At 34.9% G+C, this 21,134-nt stretch overlaps 1 protein-coding gene across 1 annotated transcript in view; it reads left to right on the forward strand.

The window, feature by feature from the left end:
• The window catches only part of LOC112976558 (neurobeachin), a gene marked incomplete at its 3' end in the record, with an annotated part of 203,918 nt that overhangs the window by 126,756 nt on the left and 56,028 nt on the right, over nt 1–21,134 (forward strand). The window contains exons 31-32 of the mRNA XM_026087943.1: nt 4,261–4,699; nt 17,032–17,186. Coding sequence (XP_025943728.1) covers nt 4,261–4,699; nt 17,032–17,186 — 594 coding nt within the window. The remainder of the gene's footprint in view (nt 1–4,260; nt 4,700–17,031; nt 17,187–21,134) is intronic.

The following is a 21,134-nucleotide window of genomic DNA, read 5'->3' on the forward strand; positions in this document are numbered from 1 at the left end:
AGTCTGGTTTCTGTGGTACTCAAGTATCCTTACACTTATCTGTATGTACAATAACTTTTATTGGTCTTTTTATTCCAACATAATTTTAATTAGTGTTATATATCAGCGTGTCATATCTAAATTTATATCCACAAATACATCAAATTTAATCCTAAGCTGAAACATGCCAATCTTCCCTAATAAATAGTGCAGCTTTATTTTTGGCTGTTTCTTTCATGTTTGTCTTACCATGGTATTGGTTGTGTATGTGGTTTTATTTTAAAAACATTTTTATTATTTTATTCTTTCATATATATGTAGTATGACATATCGGAATTGTTATGTACCTGATTAGAAGTGGTTATTTCTAGATCTAGTAAAAATTCAATTTTCCTTTAATTTTTAACTTCAAACAGTTCAGTCCTCCTGGGTATTTTATTCTCATTTGGGACCAAAGGAAGACAGGGGACCTGCTGAGTAATTAAGTTCTGTCCCTTATATTGGAGGCAGAACATATAAGACAGTCTGTTTTCAAACTCTGTCTTGATACTAGTTATGATTTTTGAACTTGCTACTCTGATTGGAAGGCTATTCCAGAACCTTAATTCTATATTGATGGCTGTTGCTTCCCAAACTAAATTTGTTCATGGGGAGTTTACACTCAGTTTTTCTCATGCCAACTCTTCCATTTAGCTTAAATCCTTTTTCTGGAGTTTGTATCCTGAAAATAAATGTCTAATGGCAGTTGTATTCTTTCTCAGTAGTAACTTTGCTAAGCCAAACTCTTTTTTTCTGCCAAAATAAGACACTGTTGATCTCCGTAGTGACGCTTCATCTTTCTCAACTGTAACTACACATACGGTATTCCAAAATGAAACCTACCAAAGCCTTCTGCAATACCATTAATACATACTGTTGCTGGAGCTATTTCTCAGGAAAGTTTGGACTCRCTTTTACCTTTTCCTTGGCAGTGTTGTTTTGGTAGCTGAATAGTTACCCAGTGATTGATGTATTGGTTGTGATCAGTCATTTCCAGTTCATGAATTCCAATTGTAATGGAAATCCATGTGTTAGTCACTGAGTGCATAGCTTTGCACTGTTAAATGTAATTTGCAGTTCTGTCAAAATTCCTTCTTATACTCATCCTTCTATGCATCAGTTGTACCTCCTAACTTTGTAATCAGTAAATTTCAGCAGTTACTTTTTTTCTGAAATCTTTATAAAAATTTTAAACTGGGTAACTCCCATGGTAGTTTCCCACAGTCTGATGCTTTTTCTTTTGAAACTTTCTGGCAACTGCTTGGCAAGTTTCTTTTCCACCTTCTGTTAATTCTCAGTTTCTTCAGATTGCATTAATATCTTCTGTGACATTGTACATTATTGAAATTGATTACAGTGGCCATATTTTCTTTGACCGATAAATATTAAGAAAGCTCTTAATTTTTTAGCAAACCCATGTTGTATTCAGTCTTGTTTCTCTCCATTACTATTCTTTACTTGAAAATAAATCCTGAAATCTTGCTTAGTCTTGTAATTCCTCCCCTTTCTTAAAAAGAAATACTGTGCCTAGTATTCTCCAGTCAAATGTTGCTGTCTCAATTTACCTATTTGGCCAAAATATTTGTTACCAGACCAGCAATTCCACAGACTGTGTCTTTCAAAATTGGGTTGAAGTCCATTTATTCCCATGTTTTTAATACCTTAAAATCTATCTTCTGGTTTACTTAAGGTATTTGCATTTCCATGACCTCATTTCCATTATCCTTACTGTCTTTAGTTTTGTGTTCAATATTGTTGACCTTAATGAAAATTGAGATTAAATGTTCAAGTACTGTTTTGTCCATATTYAGATTATGCTCTACTATATCTTCACCATATACTAGACCCCCTTGTTCTTTCCATGTCCTCTTTACATTTATATAATAGCAGAATTTTTTTGCTATTTTACTTACCATGCATCACAATAGTGAGCTTCATTTGATTTTCAGTAATTCTCATTTGCTGTCCACTTCTGGACTTATAACATAGCTTTCTTTGCTGATCATTCTGTTTTTCCTTCATTGCAAGCTGTTTTTTAGGATCAAATTAGATGTTTGTTTGATTTCTTTTTTAACTGTGCTTAAAACAACTGTAGTGGTGATCACTGGGAAAAAAACCCTGCTTCTGAGAGTTTATAATTTCAGGGAGTCTTTCCCTCAAGCAGCAGGGATCACAATGCTTAATTCCCTACAGCTACACATGCAATATATACATTCTTTTTTAACCAGTAAAAATCAAATTATTGTTCATCTTTTCAAGCCATTCAAATCTTAATTTGAATAATAATAAAGTGATCACAAGTTCTTCTACAATGTCCTGGTTCCTGTGACTGTCACTGAGTGTCAGCTGTAGATTTCTGCCCTGGCTTCTATGCTGGTGAGCTTGCTTTCTTCCCAAGCAGGTAGGATATTTTGTGAAGAGATGCAGTTCTACTGTAAGCAGGGCAGCGATTTGTTTGACTGGATCTCTAGTGGTACTCTTCCCAACAGCTCAGAAACATTGTCTTTGTAGGGATGAAGTTTAAAGAAACAATAAAACAGAAGATTCAGTAGGATCATTTTGTGGATCAGATTGCTTTCACAGTGTCCTTCTGTGCCAAATATAGGTAGTACTGTACTAAGCAGATACGGATTTTTTTTACTTCTTGATCTGACAGATGCTGACTGCATATTATGCAGCTCCTAAATCCAGTTTCTACTTCCTGATTCACAAAATAGGGCTGATATCTGTTTGGTAAGATGCGGTTAAGGCATCTAGGAGAAAGAGAAGAAGAAAGTGGCTTCAGCATTTGTGGCTGTTTGAAGAAGAAAACTATTCCTTATGATAGGTCGTTCTGCTTTGTATTTTTATAGCCTCTTTGGTTCTCTCTTTGTCTGTTCGTTAACACTGTTGTATATGAATACTTTTACAGTACCTTTAGGTCAAACAAATAGTCCATATAGATTTTTTTTTTATGTACACACACACACATGCACTCTTATGCACATGTTGTAAATATGTAGGTATTTTACAGGTGATTGCTGATACAATTGATAATAAGTTACGTGACTGATATTGAAATTACATTGTTGAGGAATGTTTTCTTTGGAATAGTTAGTAGGGCAGAACTTCATCTAAGTATGTTTTAAAATATTTTCCAGAATATTTAAACTTACTACTTTATCAGAACCACCCCAAAAATAAAAAATAAAAAAGTGGCCCTAATTCATTCACAGGCCAGCTAAGTTTTTTAATCTAGACAAGTGACTCAATGTAAATAAGTTAGTTTGAAAAAAGAAAAAAAATCTGTTTGAATAAGGGCTTTTTGTCATTAAAAATAGCCACAGTCTCCTGCTCTGAAAAGTGTAACCAAAAGGTTGAGTATGTAAGTTTTTCATTACTTCAGCTAACTTTCCCCTAAGCATAAGGAACTATTTTTGTTTAATGAAGTTGTTGTGCCTGTTTCACTGCTCTAGTTAATAAAGGTACACTTTTCTTGGTTGCAAGATGCTGTAGGTCCATTTCAATCTGGAAATGTTCCAAACTCGACATATTTAATTTGCCCTTCCCTATAAGCTGTGTACTACAAGTCAAGTTGTGTTTATTTTATTCTTAACTTTTGCCAGAAAGAATTACAGGATTTTACCTTTTGTGGGGCAAGGGACAATTATCTGAAGAATGAACAATAACACTCTTTTTTTGTTTACGTATAAATAAATTTGTTTTTAAGATACTTATATACGTGTTTGTGTAAAAATGCATATAGTATGCATTTTAAATTATTTTTTGCAAACAAAAGGTCTAGCAGTTTCATTTTCTTTTGAATGCAAGCTTAAGATTTGCTGACTGCAATAGCAATCCTAAATTTTATAAAATCCTAAAGCAAAGCGATTGTGCCTTGTTTTTCCAATAGCCTCACAGATCATACATATATACTGTCTATAGGCTGTAATTGTTAGTGTGTTGTTCTAGGCAGTATTCTGTTATTTGATTACTGTGTAAATAATGATCTGTAATTTTTAAATGTCACTGAGCTTGCAAATGCAACTTTGGGCTCTGTCTTACAAACTTTACATATGCAAAATAGCTGTTGAAACCAACATATGCTTTATATGTAGAAGGAGCTTCTAGATGTCACCTACTAATATTTATGGACTTTCTAATGTTTTATATTTCTGTCTTATAAAACCTCATGGTTATATTTGTAAAGAAAAAATTCTAATTAAATTATAAATATTGTTCATAATCTCTATTTCACTGCAGAGACACCAACTGTATTTCCAGATAGTATCAAAGAAAAAGAAACACCAACACCAGTTGAAGATATTCAGCTGGAAAGCTCTATTCCTCATACGGACTCTGGAATTGGAGAGGAACAGATGCCCAATATTTTGAACGGGACAGACCTGGAGGCGAGCACAGGCCCTGATGCTATGAGCGAGCTATTGTCCACTTTGTCTTCTGAGGTGAAGAAATCTCAGGAAAGCTTGACTGAAAGCCCCAGTGAAATCTTGAAACCTGCATCATCAATATCCAGTATCAGCCAAAGTAAAGGCATCAATGTCAAGGAAATATTGAAAAGTCTTGTGGCAGCCCCTGTTGAAATTGCCGAATGTGGCCCGGATCCCATCCCTTACCCAGATCCTGCACTGAAGAGAGAAGCTCAGGCAATTCTTCCCATGCAGTTTCACTCATTTGACAGGTATATGGCTGGATTGGTTATTTTATATTGATTTAATTCAGAAGTTTGAGGGATTTTTGTTAACACACTGATTCTTCTATTAGTTTGTATTAGAATGTGTTAAAAAAACAGCTGCATTACTTTTCCTTTTCTGTTTTACCAAAACAGACCATACAGACAAAGTAAATCACCTTTTTCTTCTCTATTAGCAGTGAATAAAACTCTAAGTGGTACTTGGGAAACAAGTCTGTTTTGAAGAAATATTTTGGCAATAAAATCTTTTCTCCTTTAAAGCAACATTTTAGTGGGAAGGAGGGGTAATATCTGCTGATATAGAATAGGCTGGCTGAGCGGAAATTCAGTCGAAAATTCTTCCAAAAGGTGTGAATCTTAATTGATCTATCATTGCACTTCTTTTCTGGTGCTGAAATGCTTGAACCATGTCAGATTGTTTACATGGTTATAGTGGAGAGCAGTTTCCTTTTAGGTCTTTTAGAAGTAAATATGCGCAAAAGTGAGTGTTTAAAGATAAACTGTGAACATTTACACAGGGAGTCCTTTGTTTCTCTTGTTAGGCTGTAACTTCCCAGCTTCTACTGAAAATAGTTTTCTTTAAATATCTTGATTATCCTGAGCAGAGAAGTTGTGATAAGATGTACAATTGACAACATCCTTCCAGAAGACAGTAACTTACTTCATTCTGGGCTCAACCTTAACCTGTAAAAGAGCTATCTCTTATGCATGTTGACATTATTAAATTTTCCAGTATGACATGATACCTGCAGGTTCTTCGTTAAAATGTTAAAAAACATAAGGAATCAAAAGTCAAGTCAAAGATCTGTTAAAACATGTCTCAAAATTTTAAGCAAAGTTTTAGAAAAACATTAGTTCTTTGTGTAGGTACAAGAGTAAAATTCTGAGGGAAAGGAAAAAATAAAATGGGAAAACTACTATTATGATTTATGAGAAAAATCCCTCTGCATTTATAGAAAACCTACAAAAATTTCAGAAATGTCTTAAGTTTTAAGAAAAAACAATATGTGATCAGCATAATGTAAAGTGCAAGAAGATACATAAGAATTTTAGAATAAAAGTGAAGAAGCACTTTTTCATTAGGAATTGCATAGGAAAGCTTTTGTCTATATGTATATGCTAGTACCGAGGCTACTTTTCTGAAATAATTCAGTAAACAATGAGATAGCATCTACTGCAGCAAAGAAGATTGGTTTGAGAAAGGAAACATGAAATATGACTTAGAAGCGACAAATTTTTCCCTTTCTAATAATGTTTTAGGTCTTACGGCCATTTCATAGAAAGCTTATAGCAACTGTTTTACTAAGAGGATATTTTTTCATTCTTCAAGCTACGTGTTGTAATTTTAGAGTGATTTCAAGGTGACGTGAAAAATTTTTTTTCCTATAAGGTTATGGACATTGTCTTTTAGTCTCCTTTAGTCTTTAGGAACCACTACATTCCACTTCTAATAATTCCGATTCATATTCCACTTCTGATAATTGCTTTCCTGTAGATTTAGCAGTATAGAAATTTATGCTTATGTAGAATTAACAGCACCTAACTATAACCACCAAAAGGTTGCTTTAGTCTAATTTATTCAGCTAAATTTCTGCTTTGGTCAGTTAAGAAAAATACTCCACGCAGAGGGTTATTAATTCACAGAATACTAGGCACCTAAATTAGAATGGGGCAGTTCACCTCATGAAATGTCTCTGTTGCCTTTAGAGGGAACCTAACTTCAAGGTAGCTGGAGAGAGTAATTTTATTCTTGTATTTCTGAAGTATAATTTTGTAAGAAAGCATTAAAAACTCTGAGAGACCTGCAATATGTTGACCATAACCCATATGTAGTGTGATCATCTACGCAGATTCTTCTTGAAAGAATGTGACTGCTTGGACATTTTGAACATCGTCATAAATAGTTGCAAATATACAATTATGGACTTACATGAGAGGTATTGCATGTCTAGAGTTTATGGATTTTGATAGGCATTTCATACTTTATTAGCTTCCTTAAGAGCTAAAAAACATTTTTTTTCCTGTCCTGTTGCTCTACTGCCCAAGATCTGATTCCATTGTGTCCTTTCCCTTATGTGGTATTTATACTTTTGTTTGTCTTGTGGTAGCATATGTTGCATCATGTCAACCCAATTTACTTCTTTACTGGAGCAAGGAAAGTGGTAAATGTTAAGGTATGGGCAAAAACAGATCCATTTGCATCAATTCTGTTGAGATATTTTGTTTCTCTTTAACAGATGGTCCTACTATCTGATTTTATAGAAGGATGTAGGTCATACTTTTTAAATACATCTAGCAACCATGAAGGGAAAATTTGCAGCTTCAGGCTGGTTCTAGCAGATCAGGAAGTATGAAATGCTTACCTGCAGCTAACCGGACATTATTGAGCTGTGGGCATCTAGAGAAAAATAATAATGTTTTTAGTCCGCAGGACCTCGACTGACTGATCGCACCTCACTGCTGTATTGTTGAACGCTGCCTGTTGTTCGGGCAAATACTTCTTTCAGCTCATGTTTTCAGAGTACTTATTGGACCCCTAGGGTGCTCTTTGGAGGCAAAAGATGGGTGGTTTTGTGGCTGTTCTTTTTTTAAGTTGTAAAGGAGAAGCAGACTGAGATTCTGACTCTGTAACTTTTCATGGGGGAACTGAAATATAAAGGTTGGGGGAAAAAATTGAATGCCATATTAAAATAATATAATTAAAATATGAATTGAGAGAGCAACATGGATTTTAGGTTGTGATGGTTTATGAACATTTTCTGGTGCTTTTAGGATCCTGGTTATCTTTGAAAAATTGAAAAAAAGTTGCAGCTTGATTATTTGCCCATGGTTATACCTAAAGCTTTGTTGTAAGATGTAAATATACTTGTGTTTACCAACTTAAACTTATAATCAAAAAACACACATTGCATATTCTTTAAACCTAACACTATATCTGTGATCCATATTTCTGTAGGTTCTTCTGTTGCTGTAGTTTATGCAGCTTTTGATACTTCGCTGAGCAATGTGACTATTGGCCATGTTTATTCTCTCTAGGGAGAATCATAAGCAGCAGAGTGTATTGTTTTGTCGAGTTTTATTTGTTTTAGCTCAGTTTTTTGTTTGCTTTTGTAAAATACACAGTGATTTTGTATTTTTAAGCAATTCAATATTAGAGAAATGTATTTTACACTTCAATCAAAAGATTATCTAAGAAACAGTCCTTGGAAGATTATCATGGTTTGGGGGGGGGGGGCTTTTTTTTTCCTGCATTTGGGTGATTGTGAGTCTTGTAAAAGAAGACTTAAGGTAATAAATAATTACTAGAAAAATAATAGATTCTTTGTTATTTTAAAGCTATTTCCTTATCTATAATCACTCATTTTATACTCATGTAAATRCCATATGAAGTAAACTACTGTAAATAGAATTCAAGTTTAGAATTCTGTTTTATCATTTAAAATGATATGTTTTGTTCTGCATATTCTTTTATTAATTGTACATTGGTAGCGTGTTCAAAGGAGTCATTGTGCAATGTACTACAGTGTATTACTACTTAGAATTTTTGCATCTATAAATGAAATATAAAAGCACAAAATGTGTCCAAGATATTTTATCAAATAGGACTCCTGTGCAGCTAATGCATGMAGCAGTTCAAGTACTATCGAATGTAAATGATGAGGTGATATTGATGAAAGGAGGGGATTGAGGTCTCGGGGGGCGCAGATGACGGATTGAACAGAAGCGGCCTTGCACCGCACGTAACTCAAGTCTGTCGTCTTCACTGCTCAAAGCCGTAATGGGAGGTGGCAGTCTGAAATGAGTTGCCACGGCAAAGAGTATTATTTTTGAAATGCTTTCACACAAATCACTAGGCCCTGCATACAACTTAGTTTCATGCTTTAATGTCATCAGGAGGCACAAATTGGTGTGTCTAATTGTTTGCCACCTGCCAGCAAAATGAGCTGCCAGCCAGCCAGACGGGTTTGATTGTCTGTCAGCCATTCAATAGATTGAGAGTGACAACATCAAAAATTTCACTTCAAACTCTGGAGCTTTGAGCAGCTTTTCAGAGACCTCTTCCCCACAAGTGCTTCTGGACAACTGCATTTTTCAATTAGTTTTCAATATATTGCTGCCTTCTGCCTCATCTGTCTTAAGATAGCTGTAATTACATTATGAGCTATATAAACAGATTTCTGGGACACTGGAGCCTGGATTCTCAAAGTTATGATGTCTTTTAATGTCAGACTGAATTCCTTGAAAATAGCATCCAGGATGGCATTTTTAGAAGCACACACAAAGGGTTAGCTCTCCTATATCTACAACTAATGGCGCATAACCCACCAATAATTCCTTTCTGCATTCTCATCTTTTGCCTGACGAAAACCAGTCCTTGCTATTGATTTTAGGGTTTGGGGTTTTCATGTTTTGGGGGACTTTGCTGATGTATATTTGTCCCACTGTAAGGGGGAGAGTGTGAAATTATATGTGATTCTGCCCAATACTGCATTCTGAAGTTTGCATTTGTTACAATCTACCTTTTTCTAGGAGAGAGTTTTTAGAGTGAAACTATTATGGAAATTCAGAGCGGACTCTTGTTTTTGTATCTCATTTATTATTTTTGCAAAATGCAATAATTTGCATATATTTTCTATACTTAGCAGAATTATTTCAATAGGAAGCATTCTTGCATATGCATAAATCCTTGAGTTCTTGGAAGTGAGATCAGTTATTTTTGCTGCTGTTAAACATCCTTATTCACTTCTAATGTTTTATAATTTCATAAATTGGAATATTATGGGTTTGCATGGTTTAAATGCTCAATAAAGTCTTTGCAAGCATATTTTAAAATATCAAAAGCCACTTTTTGAAATATTTTAGTCTTTTTTGTTCCCTATGGAATGTCCTTGGGGCCAATTTTAAAAATATGCTAGAGAAGGTGGACACTCAGTGAGATTCCAATCAGGGCTGATACGTATAACTGCCATAAGTACTGAGAAAGAAGGCATTTAGAAAGTACTTTTAGATACATAGCTATATTTTTTATATGTAGAAGTACTACTCAGAGTCTCTGTATGTTTTACTAGAATAAACTTTGTTTTTTACTGATTGACAGAATGGGAAAAAGACAAGAATTCAAAAGGTAAATTTAAGATGAAGAGTACTAGAGAGGAAGATTATCTTCTCTATCTTAACATGGATTGAGAATGTACCACGGATGTAATCATATCAACTAAACAAACTTGCTTGAACGCATAATTATGATACTTAGCATGGGTCTTCTCTAAGAGTTTTTTTCTACCACTTTAAGAAGGAGCATTTAAACCAATGCTAAGAATTGTGGAAAATCCCATCTTAAAACTTCTTTACTGTGAGGGCGGTTATATACTGGAACAGCTTGCCCAGAGAGGTAGTGGAGTCTATCCTTGGAGATATTCAGAACCCAACTGGACTTGGTCATGGGCAACGTGCTCTAGATAACCGTGCTTTGAGCAGGGGGATTGGACAAGATGAGCTCTAAAGGTCCCTTCCAACCCCAACTATTCTGTGATTCTCTGATTCATTATTTATCTGTTCTATTATTGTGCATCTTTAGGAGATCACTGTTTTACACTGGTCTACATCAGTCATTTAAGTGTGGTATCTAAATTAGGAGACTACGTTCACAGTATAGTCAGTAGAGTCTCCAAAAGATAATAGCTGAAAAATAGATTTCATTTTCCTGAAAACTAAAACCAAGCAGAATGAATTATGAATAAACAGTTTCTAATTTTCTTTTCTTTTCTTTTTTCTTTTCTTTTTTTTTTTTTTTTAAGTTTGTGATGAAAAATAATTGGAGAAGGCAAAACACCTTTCCTGTGAATCAAGTTGGGTCAGTTAGAGTTGAAGTTTATACCTGGAGAGGCATTGCATTCCCCACTACTTTGATTATCACAATAGCTGGTAAACATAGGAATGAAAAACTTACCAGTAATGTAGGAATTAAGTGATTCATCTTGGGTACAGTTAGCTCTCAATAACTTTCATGATTTTTGTGCAATGGAGATTTGGGTCCAAGGCAAAGAGTTGAGAGTTCCTTTCCAGAATATCTTTCCTAAGGTAGCAGTTAAGATACACTCCAGAGAATGGGAGATACGTTTTTGGATCCTGTTAGACAGAGAAGAGAGCTGAAGTTGCATCATTTGAACTCCTAGTGAGTGTCTTAACCACTGACTTGCTGAATACAGCCAGGAAAAAAAGGTGGAAGTACACCTTCATCTCAGCTGTTTATTTAGAGAAAATTCATCCTAAACTTATGAATAGGTTAAAGTCAGCCAAGGTGGGGTATATTAACCCTCAATTTTTTTCATCAAGCTGTATTCTTATCCTCTTTGTTTATCATTTAGCAATCTGTAAACTCTTCTGATAATCTTTGTGATGTGCATCTTTTCATATTCAGTGCCTGGAGCTGTAGCTGTATCTTAAGTGAAGTTTTATGTATGTGTTATCAGGAGAAAATCAGCATCTCTTTAACATGATTAACTGGAAGTACAGCTGAAAATTACACTGGATTTTTGTCTTGCTTAGACCCCAAGAAGTTTTTGTAAAATCGCTATTAAAGCTTTATTGACTTTAACAGAACGGCTGCTTTTCAGCTGTTGAGTTCTGGATTTTTCAGCTGTTGAGTTCTTGATTTTTTTTTCCCAGTAGATACAGGATTAGGTTCCCTACCCATCCCCAGTTTACACCTCATATTCTTTGTTCCTTTGCAATTTTTTCTTTTTTCAGTCATGTTTGTGGCACATAATACGTGACAATTTAACATATATTCTGTTCACCTTCTTCTAACTCATTAGATTACCAGTATTTCCACTGCTGGCTATTCAACCAAGACCATTCATCTTTCTTTAGAGTTAGCATTTCATATCATATAGTCTTTCCTTGTTTCTTGTTAATATTTAAGATCATTTTAGGTGCTTGAGCTAATTTATCCTGAATGCAAGGGATGTACTAGTGCTTAGAAATTTCACTGAGGTTATAAATATTAAAATTCACTCTCTTACCTTAATGCAGTCAACCTTATAGAGGAATGTCTAAAGTAGGGTTCAAAATGTCGTATTAATACATGCTAACAAACACTTGCTAAAAATACAAATCAGAATCTGGGGTAGAAGTCAGGAAGAACAGTGAATAATCAGCAATGTGCATGTTTTATAAAGGACTGAACATTTGTATAAGTATGGAGAATATGCATAACTTTTAGACAAGATTTATTAAACCTTCTTTTCAGAGGTTGGATTAATTTAACTGTAGAAAGAAGGTGAGATGTAATATCAAACTATGCCCCATTGGTCTACTGTGATTTCTTCTGAAACATCTGGCAGAAGTTGCTGCTTGACATGGAATGCTTCTGTGAAAAATTTTCTCGAAATCTGTACTACTTTTTGAAAAAGTACTTATTGAAAATTCTCAAGCTTTCTGTTGCTGTGGGAGGAGGAACAGAGGAGCAAGAACGTTAATTCAGTCTTATAAGGTTTCATGCATCCCAGAAAAATGTACAGTAATTTTAATGTAATTGCTAATGCTCAAATAGACAGTACACGAAATCCTGTATTGAAAGCCTGTCTCTGACCTCTTGATTGACCAGAGTGACTAAGTTTGAGGGCCTTTGGATATTAAAATGAATAAAAGATTGTGTTTGAGGGCCTTTGGATATTAAAATGGATAAAAGATTGTGTTTGAACTTGCAAAGAGGTATAGAATATGGATCAGACTGAAAGATTTTTTTTATTTCCACTTTCTCTTTTTACAGTTCAATAAATAAATAGTATTATTTTCGATCTCTATATCTCATGTGAATTACTACTACCACCCCCCCCCAAAAAAAAAAAAAAATTCTGTAAACATTTGCTGAGGGTAGTTAATGAACCAGCAATGCCCAAGTGGTATGCAGGTGGATCAAACACTCAGCTTAAACATGATTTGAATTCAGGCGTGGGTTTAGAATTTGCGAAGGACGCTCACACAGCAGCAGGCTAACAGTGAGTTGTCACAACTCATGTTAGAATTGTAACTACCAGATGGACAGAGAAGTAAAATCAGTTGTTATTGTCAATTATTACTGAGCTTTAGTTGACTAAATCATAGAGGATCATTTGGGACCATGATGATGTGATTCAGAAAAATGTGGATCTGTTTGGAACATTTTTAGAAAACTGAAGCATGTTGTATAAAACAAGACCTAAAAGGAAGTTACAGAAATATGTATGACCTTTTCATCTAGTCTGTAGATTTTTGTTCCTTAATGAAAGAAATATCTGAATGCCCAACAAAGATATATGTACAGCATCTATCACATTGAAGTCTTCCATTCATGTTGTCCTCAGGTAAATAATTATGCTTCTTACAAAAAAGTTTTGTTTTGATTTGCATGTTGTTCTCACTGTGTATACTGTTGGAGTGGTTTGATTGGCTAAAGAAGGTTTGTGTTTTTTTTTTTTTAATTTGAAAGCAGTCAGTCATTCTCTTTCACCTTTCTTGTTCTGCTGCTACACTGATCGTTTTCCACATTTTTGTCCACCCCACTTCATTGTTCATATAGTTTCTTAGCCTTCTTCATCTGGATGTCATTCTATATTCACTCACAGTATTTTGTTTTATCACTAGGGATGAGAAATTTTGACAAGATTACCATGTATGACATCATAAAACTGCCTTTTCTTTCAGGCTAGAACAATAATGTCTCACTCATTTTGCATATTCTTATTGGAGAGATGTTTCTCATGATGTTTTTTATAATTTGTAATTTAATGGCATCTGAACTGTCTTAATATCCTGATTCAGACCTACAAAGGAAAGTCAAGAGTATGTAGAGCCTTAATATTTACATAATATGGGGGGATTGTCCATTCTTCCCATGGGAGCTGATTTTCAGCCTCAGACTAAACTCTTAAGAAAACAGGCTGTAAACTTTGCCTTTCTGGGAGTCTGGCCCATTGTGTCCGGGAAGTGAAGCTAAACATGGTCTTTGCTTTGGAAAGTTCGGTGATGTTTCAGGTACTCTGAAAGACCATTGAGCTTTTTGAAGATAAAGAGGAAGACCTTGAATTTAGCTTCATATTCTTTGGAAAGTAGGAAATACTTTTGCAATATTTCATCAGCAATTTAGCAGATACCAATACCAAATCTTAAAGGAGGGGAAGGTGATTTTATTTAAAATAAAAACTGAAACAAAAGATGTTTCACTCAYGCTCTCACAGTCTCACATTCACAGGCACTAGAATGTGTGTGTGTTTAAGGAGTCCGTCCAGCAGTCAGGCACCAGTGCAGGGTACTCAAGCCATCCGTCCAACAGTCAGGCACCACAATGCTTGTGTCCAGATGTTATCCAGGAACCATTGCAATGACATAACAAGGAACGCCAGCTGTCAAATCCTCCTCATGTCTCTTGGGTTGGATATGCCTTTTTGTACCTTTTTGGAACTCACAGTCATCAGTGTCTCCATCCCGTCCCACCTTTGTCAATCATCAGGATTTGTTCACTGTTTTTTGTCTCCAGATGTGGGTATCTTGTGAAGCTATGCTTGTGAAGCTCATGTTCAGGTCTTGAGAACCTGCAAATCTAGATACCATTAACATGGACCATTCTGAGGGCCTTTTTCGTGCTGTGTGTTCCTTCTTGTGCCTCAGCACCAAGACATTTCCGTTCATTCTCCATTCATACCAATCTTTGGCTTTCTATTGCAGTTCTCCGCAAAGATGCTGTAGGTAGTGAAAGATGGTAATTTCCTTGCAATTAATGCAATCAAGAGATGCTTCTGTTTAAGATTCAAGTCCTGATTTCTTCTTATGTTTTTATGGGACTATAAGGGACTCTATTCTTGAGTACTCGGTATTGCTGAATACCCAGAACTCAAGTATTTGATTGAAATATTAATTGAGCTAGAGATCTCTGTGTGTGCATAGAAGTTAATTTTAGGAAATTTCGTAGTGTTAAGGAGCAGATTAATCTGTGTATTTAAACCTGGCTATAATTGCCTGTAGAGGCTGCCATGTAAAATCTTCATATCAGCAAGGATTGTAAGAGATTATTAACTACAAACCAAAACAATTATTTTAGGGTTGCATATCTTAATTAGTAGATTACTGTGCAAACTCCTATTTTCCTAATGTAAATGGGAGGTGATAGAAAACCATCACTATGCCTAGGATAAGCTTTCTGTAATGCAATGCTTCAGGGTCCTGGTGAAAGCCATCGTTCAGAATATGGGGACATTAACTGGTGCTGTGATCCTCCCCTAAAAAGAGTGAAAAAAATGTTTATGGCTCATTTTATACACTGTCATCAAAATAAGCAGAGATCACCAAAAATGACATTTGTATGTAATCACAATGGCATCACCAATGCAATTTGCATCACCAATTACATCTACCTGGAAGGGATTTAGACTAATATTTGAATTAAAATCCATGGAAATGAGAGGTTAGACATATAGAAACAAATTACAGTACTATAAAAGGTTGTTAGGCACCTCTTGATTCATGGTAATTCTGAGGTAATTTATGTTGTTTTACTATTGCTTTGAAAGATTATTGAAGGATATTGAGACTGATGCTTCCTTCAGTGTCCTTCATAAAAAATAGCCTACTGTCCATGTATGCTTGTGTTTGGTATAAACAAATGCTGATGTCTAGTAAAAGCAACTGATGACATAATCAGTTCCTCCAGCTATGACTGGGTATGTTTTTAGCTTCCAAGCTTCCAAGAAGGTAGCAAATACACAGTTTCTTGCAAATATCTGTCCACATTCTTCATTATTCTTGGTTGTGCTTTGTTTGGAATATGGAAAAATGTCTTACAGGTTATACTACTCTGATAAATATTTCTTTATTATGTTCTTTTTTTTTTTTTTTTTTTTTTTTACTTTACCTGTACCTTTCCCAGAGCTTAGGGCTAGAGCTTCATTCTTCTTTACAGTCTAGTAATGTTTTTAGCAAAAGCATTGGAACTCTTTAGATTTAGATTTAGATTTAATATTTATCAGTTCAGATAAACCCGTATGAATTTATTCCTGTCTTCATAGAATCCTTTTCTCTCTTTTGTTAGCTAACTGAAAGAGTTCCTTTCCTGAGTGATTTTTTTTGTTCCAGTCCCTCTAATTGAGGTGAAATGTTTAAAACAAACTGGGAATGAGACTCCTAGTCTCATTTGTTTAGTGAATAAGGATAATTAAAGGAACTGTGTTGCAAAATGTGTCCTTATTACCAATGGTTGCATTTTCTTGCTCTTTTATTTGATCACCTGATTTCTTTTAGTTTTAAAGAAAGTGTATCTGCTAACTTGAAAGCATGTGTGTAATGATGAAAATATATTTTTGACATTTACAAAAATTATCTGTTTCTGGTTTGGTTTTCACTTACGTTTTCTACTGAAAGAGTTTTTAGTAATAGGTTTTTTGTGTAATAAAGAAATGGAAATACTGAATATGAAATAAAATCCTGAATACATGTAAACATACCTGTCTGACCATCACAGATGACCGTTGCTGAAAAAGTATTAATTAAATGTCCCTGTGATCTTTTCCTTCTTCTTCTCTTTTAAAATGTACAGCAAGTCTTTTGTTCTGAGATTTGAAAGAAAAGAATAGTTTAAGATTAAATGAAAATGTATTTGTCTAAATGCAGTAGGTCATATATTTTTGTATGAAAGCCCTGTTTTCTTCTTAAAAGCTTACAAACTCTCAGGACTGCTTTTTAAATATTATATTAAAATGAGAATAATATCAATATTTTGCAGCTAAATATTTACTATATTGCACTTTGCATGTTCCATTTACATCTGCGTGTTGTTGAGTTAAATGAATAAAAAAGTTTTCCACAAGACTGAGTGAAGAATTATGTTTGATAATCAACTGTATTTGGAAGTAGAAAATATGCAAGGAACTGAAGAATCAAGTACTGTATTTAAATGTTCATATGACTTTAAAGAACCCTGTCATCTCAGATAGCTTTGATAATACCATCAAATGGCTTATATTCATTTAATACTGCACATACATATACTACTAGTATGCTACCATCGTTTCAACACTTAACATTTTCTGTGCAAATCTAGAACACAAGTGCTAATAGTGGTCTCAACAACATACCAATCAAGTGGTGTGGTGTTTCCATTTTATGGGCGTTGAAAGAGAAATTGAGTGAGTTTTTCCTAATCACAGGGAACTGCAAACCATGCATTGGAATATTAGACATGTTTCTTTTCAATAGCAGTATAACAGACTGGAAATCTATAACAAAAAAAAACTTCTGGTCACTCCATTGCAGGGTTTTAGTAATCTGCTGTTTCTTTTCAACAGGAGTGTGGTTGTACCAGTGAAGAAACCCCCGCCAGGCAGCCTTGCTGTCACCACAGTTGGAGCGGCTACAGCTGGGGGTGGACTGCCACCGGGTAGTACGCCTAATATATTTGCTGCAACAGGAGCTACACCAAAAAGTATGATTAATACAACAGGTATTGTCCTTAAATATTTTTGTGACTCTCATCTTTTCCTGTTTGTTTTTTGTTTTGTTATTTTAATGGGTTTTTTTAATCATCTTTTCTGTGGTTGTTCTTGTACCTTTAAAATAAAAACCTAGAAAGATTAAGTCTTATCCTTTATTAGAGATGGTGTTTTCTGTTGGTGTATGTTTATAATCTTCAGTAGCACAAATTGGACTTGCAAAGCCTTAAATAAGTGAATAAATACCTCTAATATTGTTTATAAGCATAGTTTAGAATGGAAATGAATTAGCTTCTCCAGTGCTCTGCAATAAGGGATATTAGTATGATTAAGGAGGGATATTAATCCCTCCTTAAATGTCAAAGAAAGTAAAGACTACTAGCTACTTGTGAGTATATCCTAGATTGTGGAGAATTAATATTTTCAGCAATTATTATTTGTCAGTAAAAACTGTTATATGATTTTGGGGGAGTCTTTTCAGTAAGATCCAACTTAAATTAACAGTAATCATGTCTTATCCATAGTTGTTCATTAAGTGACCTATACAAGGAGAACAAGTCTTTCTTTTTTTTTTAATTGTTTACAGTAATGCTGATAGGATTGTCTATCTTGAAAGAGTCTGTAGATCATGGAGACTGTAGAAGGTTATATCAGAAATGAATCCTTACTGGGAGAACAACTGATGTTTACTTAAATGCCTTTTAAATTGCTGGCCATGGTCTGTTTTCTTTCCAAACTAAGCAAAAGCACTTGAGAGAAGAGCTCTCTTCAAGGGTATCACAACTTCAGTCAAAGGTTGAGGAAATGAAAATCTCCCTGGGGTTGCAGAAAATGGAGGGGGAAGCTTTTGGCATCCTTCTACTTCATGGAATAAAATGAAGATACACTCGTTTTTTTTTTCTTTCCTTTTACAGATTACCTTTAATACCTGGTAATAAAACTTTGATTTTTCTCAGAATAAAAAAATCTAAAAATCTAATTATCCTGAGGCAGATGGGAGGAATGAATGCGCTGATTAATGTTTTCACTTCTATGAACAGTTCCATTTGTGTAGCCACTTCTGTTAATCTTGAATGGATTTCCTTTTAGGTACTTTTATATCATGCAAAAAATATGCTGCATTGACAATCTTTTTTTCCAAATGATATTGAATAGTGTAAGATTTTCAGTCTTCTCAGTGATTTAAGATTTGAAGTGTTTAGCTGGAATGTAATAGTAGTTCTTTGTAAGTAATTCCCTTTAAAAATCAGTCATTTCCCCAACAATGTTCTTGGTAGAGGACAGTATTGCAGATACCATGGAATGTTCTTTGTGGATTAAAGTCATGATTTTAGATCATGTATCTTTTTTTTTTTATGCAACCCTTCTTTGTCTCCTGCTCTATGGATTTCCTTGATTTATGAGAAAGTATTGATTAGATGGTTATTCAGCAAATATCAGATTTAATTACTCAAAATTATATATGTACTGAACTCCTTTACTGATCTTATTTTGGAAGGCCCTTTATGCCTGAATTCATCTGAATGACTTTATTGATTAATTCTCTTAAGAAATAGTTTAAAAGCTGTTTCCCGTCCAAATTATTTTACAAGTCTGAATTAGATACCAACATTTTAGAAATGCTAATTGCATTGATGACAGTAAAAAGCAGTATCACACTGGAAACATACAAATATATTTTAGTTAAAAATGCTCAGTTCACAATTTTTAATTAGGCTATGCCTACAGTAGTTAAAACAGTGATCATATATGTCTATTTCTGAGATGTATACATGAAGTATACAGAAGCCATCTGGTTATATACTTGTAAAGTCTGTAAAATTATCTGGATTATTAATGATGTTAAATCAGTATATAGAATTTCATTAAACAACCCTTTTTTATGATGGTTTTAAAAAAAAAACAGTTTACAAATTTTTAGAAACACTGGATGTCCCCCCAAGCCCTCTATGTACAGTTGTTTTTACAGTATGTCGCAGATATTCTGCACACCCAGTTTTGTCTTTGAGGTGTGTTCTATGCTGCAGTTTTGAGAGTGGTGTTTTGGGTTATTCTCTCATGGATTGCAGTGTTCACATTCCACCATCTGCCATCACGGTCATGGTCGGTGTCACTGTCCCAGTGTAATGAGATGCATGTTATTAAAGCCCTTTTAGTCCTGTGAATTTATCTCTTGGGAGATGGGTTTCCTTCCTTCCTCTCTTATTATAATAACCTGTTTCTGTAGTTTTTAGAGTTAATTTCTGTGATTCATATCCTTGATTCCTTCTTCTATGTTAATCCAGTAGTTCTAGGTCTGTTTGACCTTCTCTTCTGGGAGCAAGTGATTATAGCTGGTTAAATAACATAGCAACTAATTTTTTGGACAGAAACCTTGCTGAAAACGGTTGACTGTGAAAGAAAAAGGGAAAAAGTAATATATAATATGTAGCATCCTTTTATGAATATAAATATGTAAATAATATACATGTGCATGTATACATATACATATGTAAATACACACACACACACACACACACACACGTATATATATAAAATCTGTTCTCCTCTATATGAAACCTTAATGCTTCTATGCAAACTTTTGTAAGCTCCCCCATTTCCAGCCAAATTTTGTGGTTCCTAGCTTGAGAGAGATTGCCTGCTGTATGTTTTTGTGTTTCCCTCTCAGTGTGTCTGGGTACATTTTACAGTTGTATTTAGTCCAAGTCAGAAGCCTAGATGTCAGCCATAACCCAGCTCCCATTGACGTTATTCAAACAGCGGACTAGATCAATTCCTAGTTGAAGGCCTGAACCTCACTAGCCTCTCTAGTGGTCAACATGCCCAGCAAATCCTACTGCATTTCTGTATTGTTTTGAGTGTAAGTTTACTTAAATGGGCCAGTCAAAAGTCTAATCTACACCTTAATTCTTTCACCAGCAAAAATTTATTCAAAGGGAAAACAAAAAATACTCTTCTCTGCTGCCAGAGAAGGCATTTGGCCTCTCTACTTCCTTGTCAGCTGGCTGCTTCAGCAGCTAAAAAAACACAAAGGCTTTGTAGAGCTTTATTTTTTCATTTGTAGGAAACAGAAAAATAGCCTCCCTGTATGATGTGAAGGACAGTGCAATGTCAATTGCTAAAACTGGCCAGCAACAGGGAATTAGCAGTTATCATTTTTAAACAGTAGTATATTCGGGAGTTGTCCACCTCTCATTGCTACATTAGTGAAAGCTTCCTCGCTGCCTGCCTGCCTCGCCTCCGGTGGCACCGCATTCCCTTTCGCTTTTCCTGCCTGCTGCAGGACTGTTGGTCGATACCTCTGTTGCAGGGGTGCATTGCACAGTGGTTGCATAGCACAACAGTAGCGGCATTTATCACAACGCTTTCACTGCTGTTCGTGATCACTATATGCCTTTTCTGTGTCGCTTCAGAGAGTCTGAATTCACAGTGCTGTTTCAGCAAACAAGAGAGATGGGCACTCAGAGCCTAAGTTTAGCCCTTAGCTCTGACCCAGATCACATAAGTATAAATGTACACTCTGTCTGCATCTACCTCTGGGCAGCTGTTTGCAACCCATTGAAATCAAACCCCAACCACCCCCCTACTTTTGAGGTCTTAAAATTCTTCTTGACTCCAGGAAGGAATTTGGAAAAGTAACGTTAGAGTCTTTTCGGAGTACTAATATTCTTCAAACACTAGTTTCTGCCATTATTTCCTGAAGAACTATAAATTTGCTATCTTCACTGCCTTTTTTTTCATTTCTGTTTTATTTTCTGCCTATAGTTGCAACTATGCAGCCAAGAAGTTTGTATATATAGAAAAATAAAATAGTTAACTCCTATTATCCACTCAAGCTCATCTTAAATATACCTTTATTTTAGAAAGATCTTGCTTTACAGGATGATGTAAAAATGTTTTCATCTTTGGAATATGATTTGGGAATAATGAAAATGAGGTAAGGATTTATTTTGCCTGAT

The sequence above is a fragment of the Apteryx rowi genome, unplaced genomic scaffold, assembly GCF_003343035.1.
Source record: "Apteryx rowi isolate R43461 unplaced genomic scaffold, aptRow1 scaffold_742, whole genome shotgun sequence".
Lineage (NCBI taxonomy): Eukaryota > Metazoa > Chordata > Aves > Apterygiformes > Apterygidae > Apteryx > Apteryx rowi.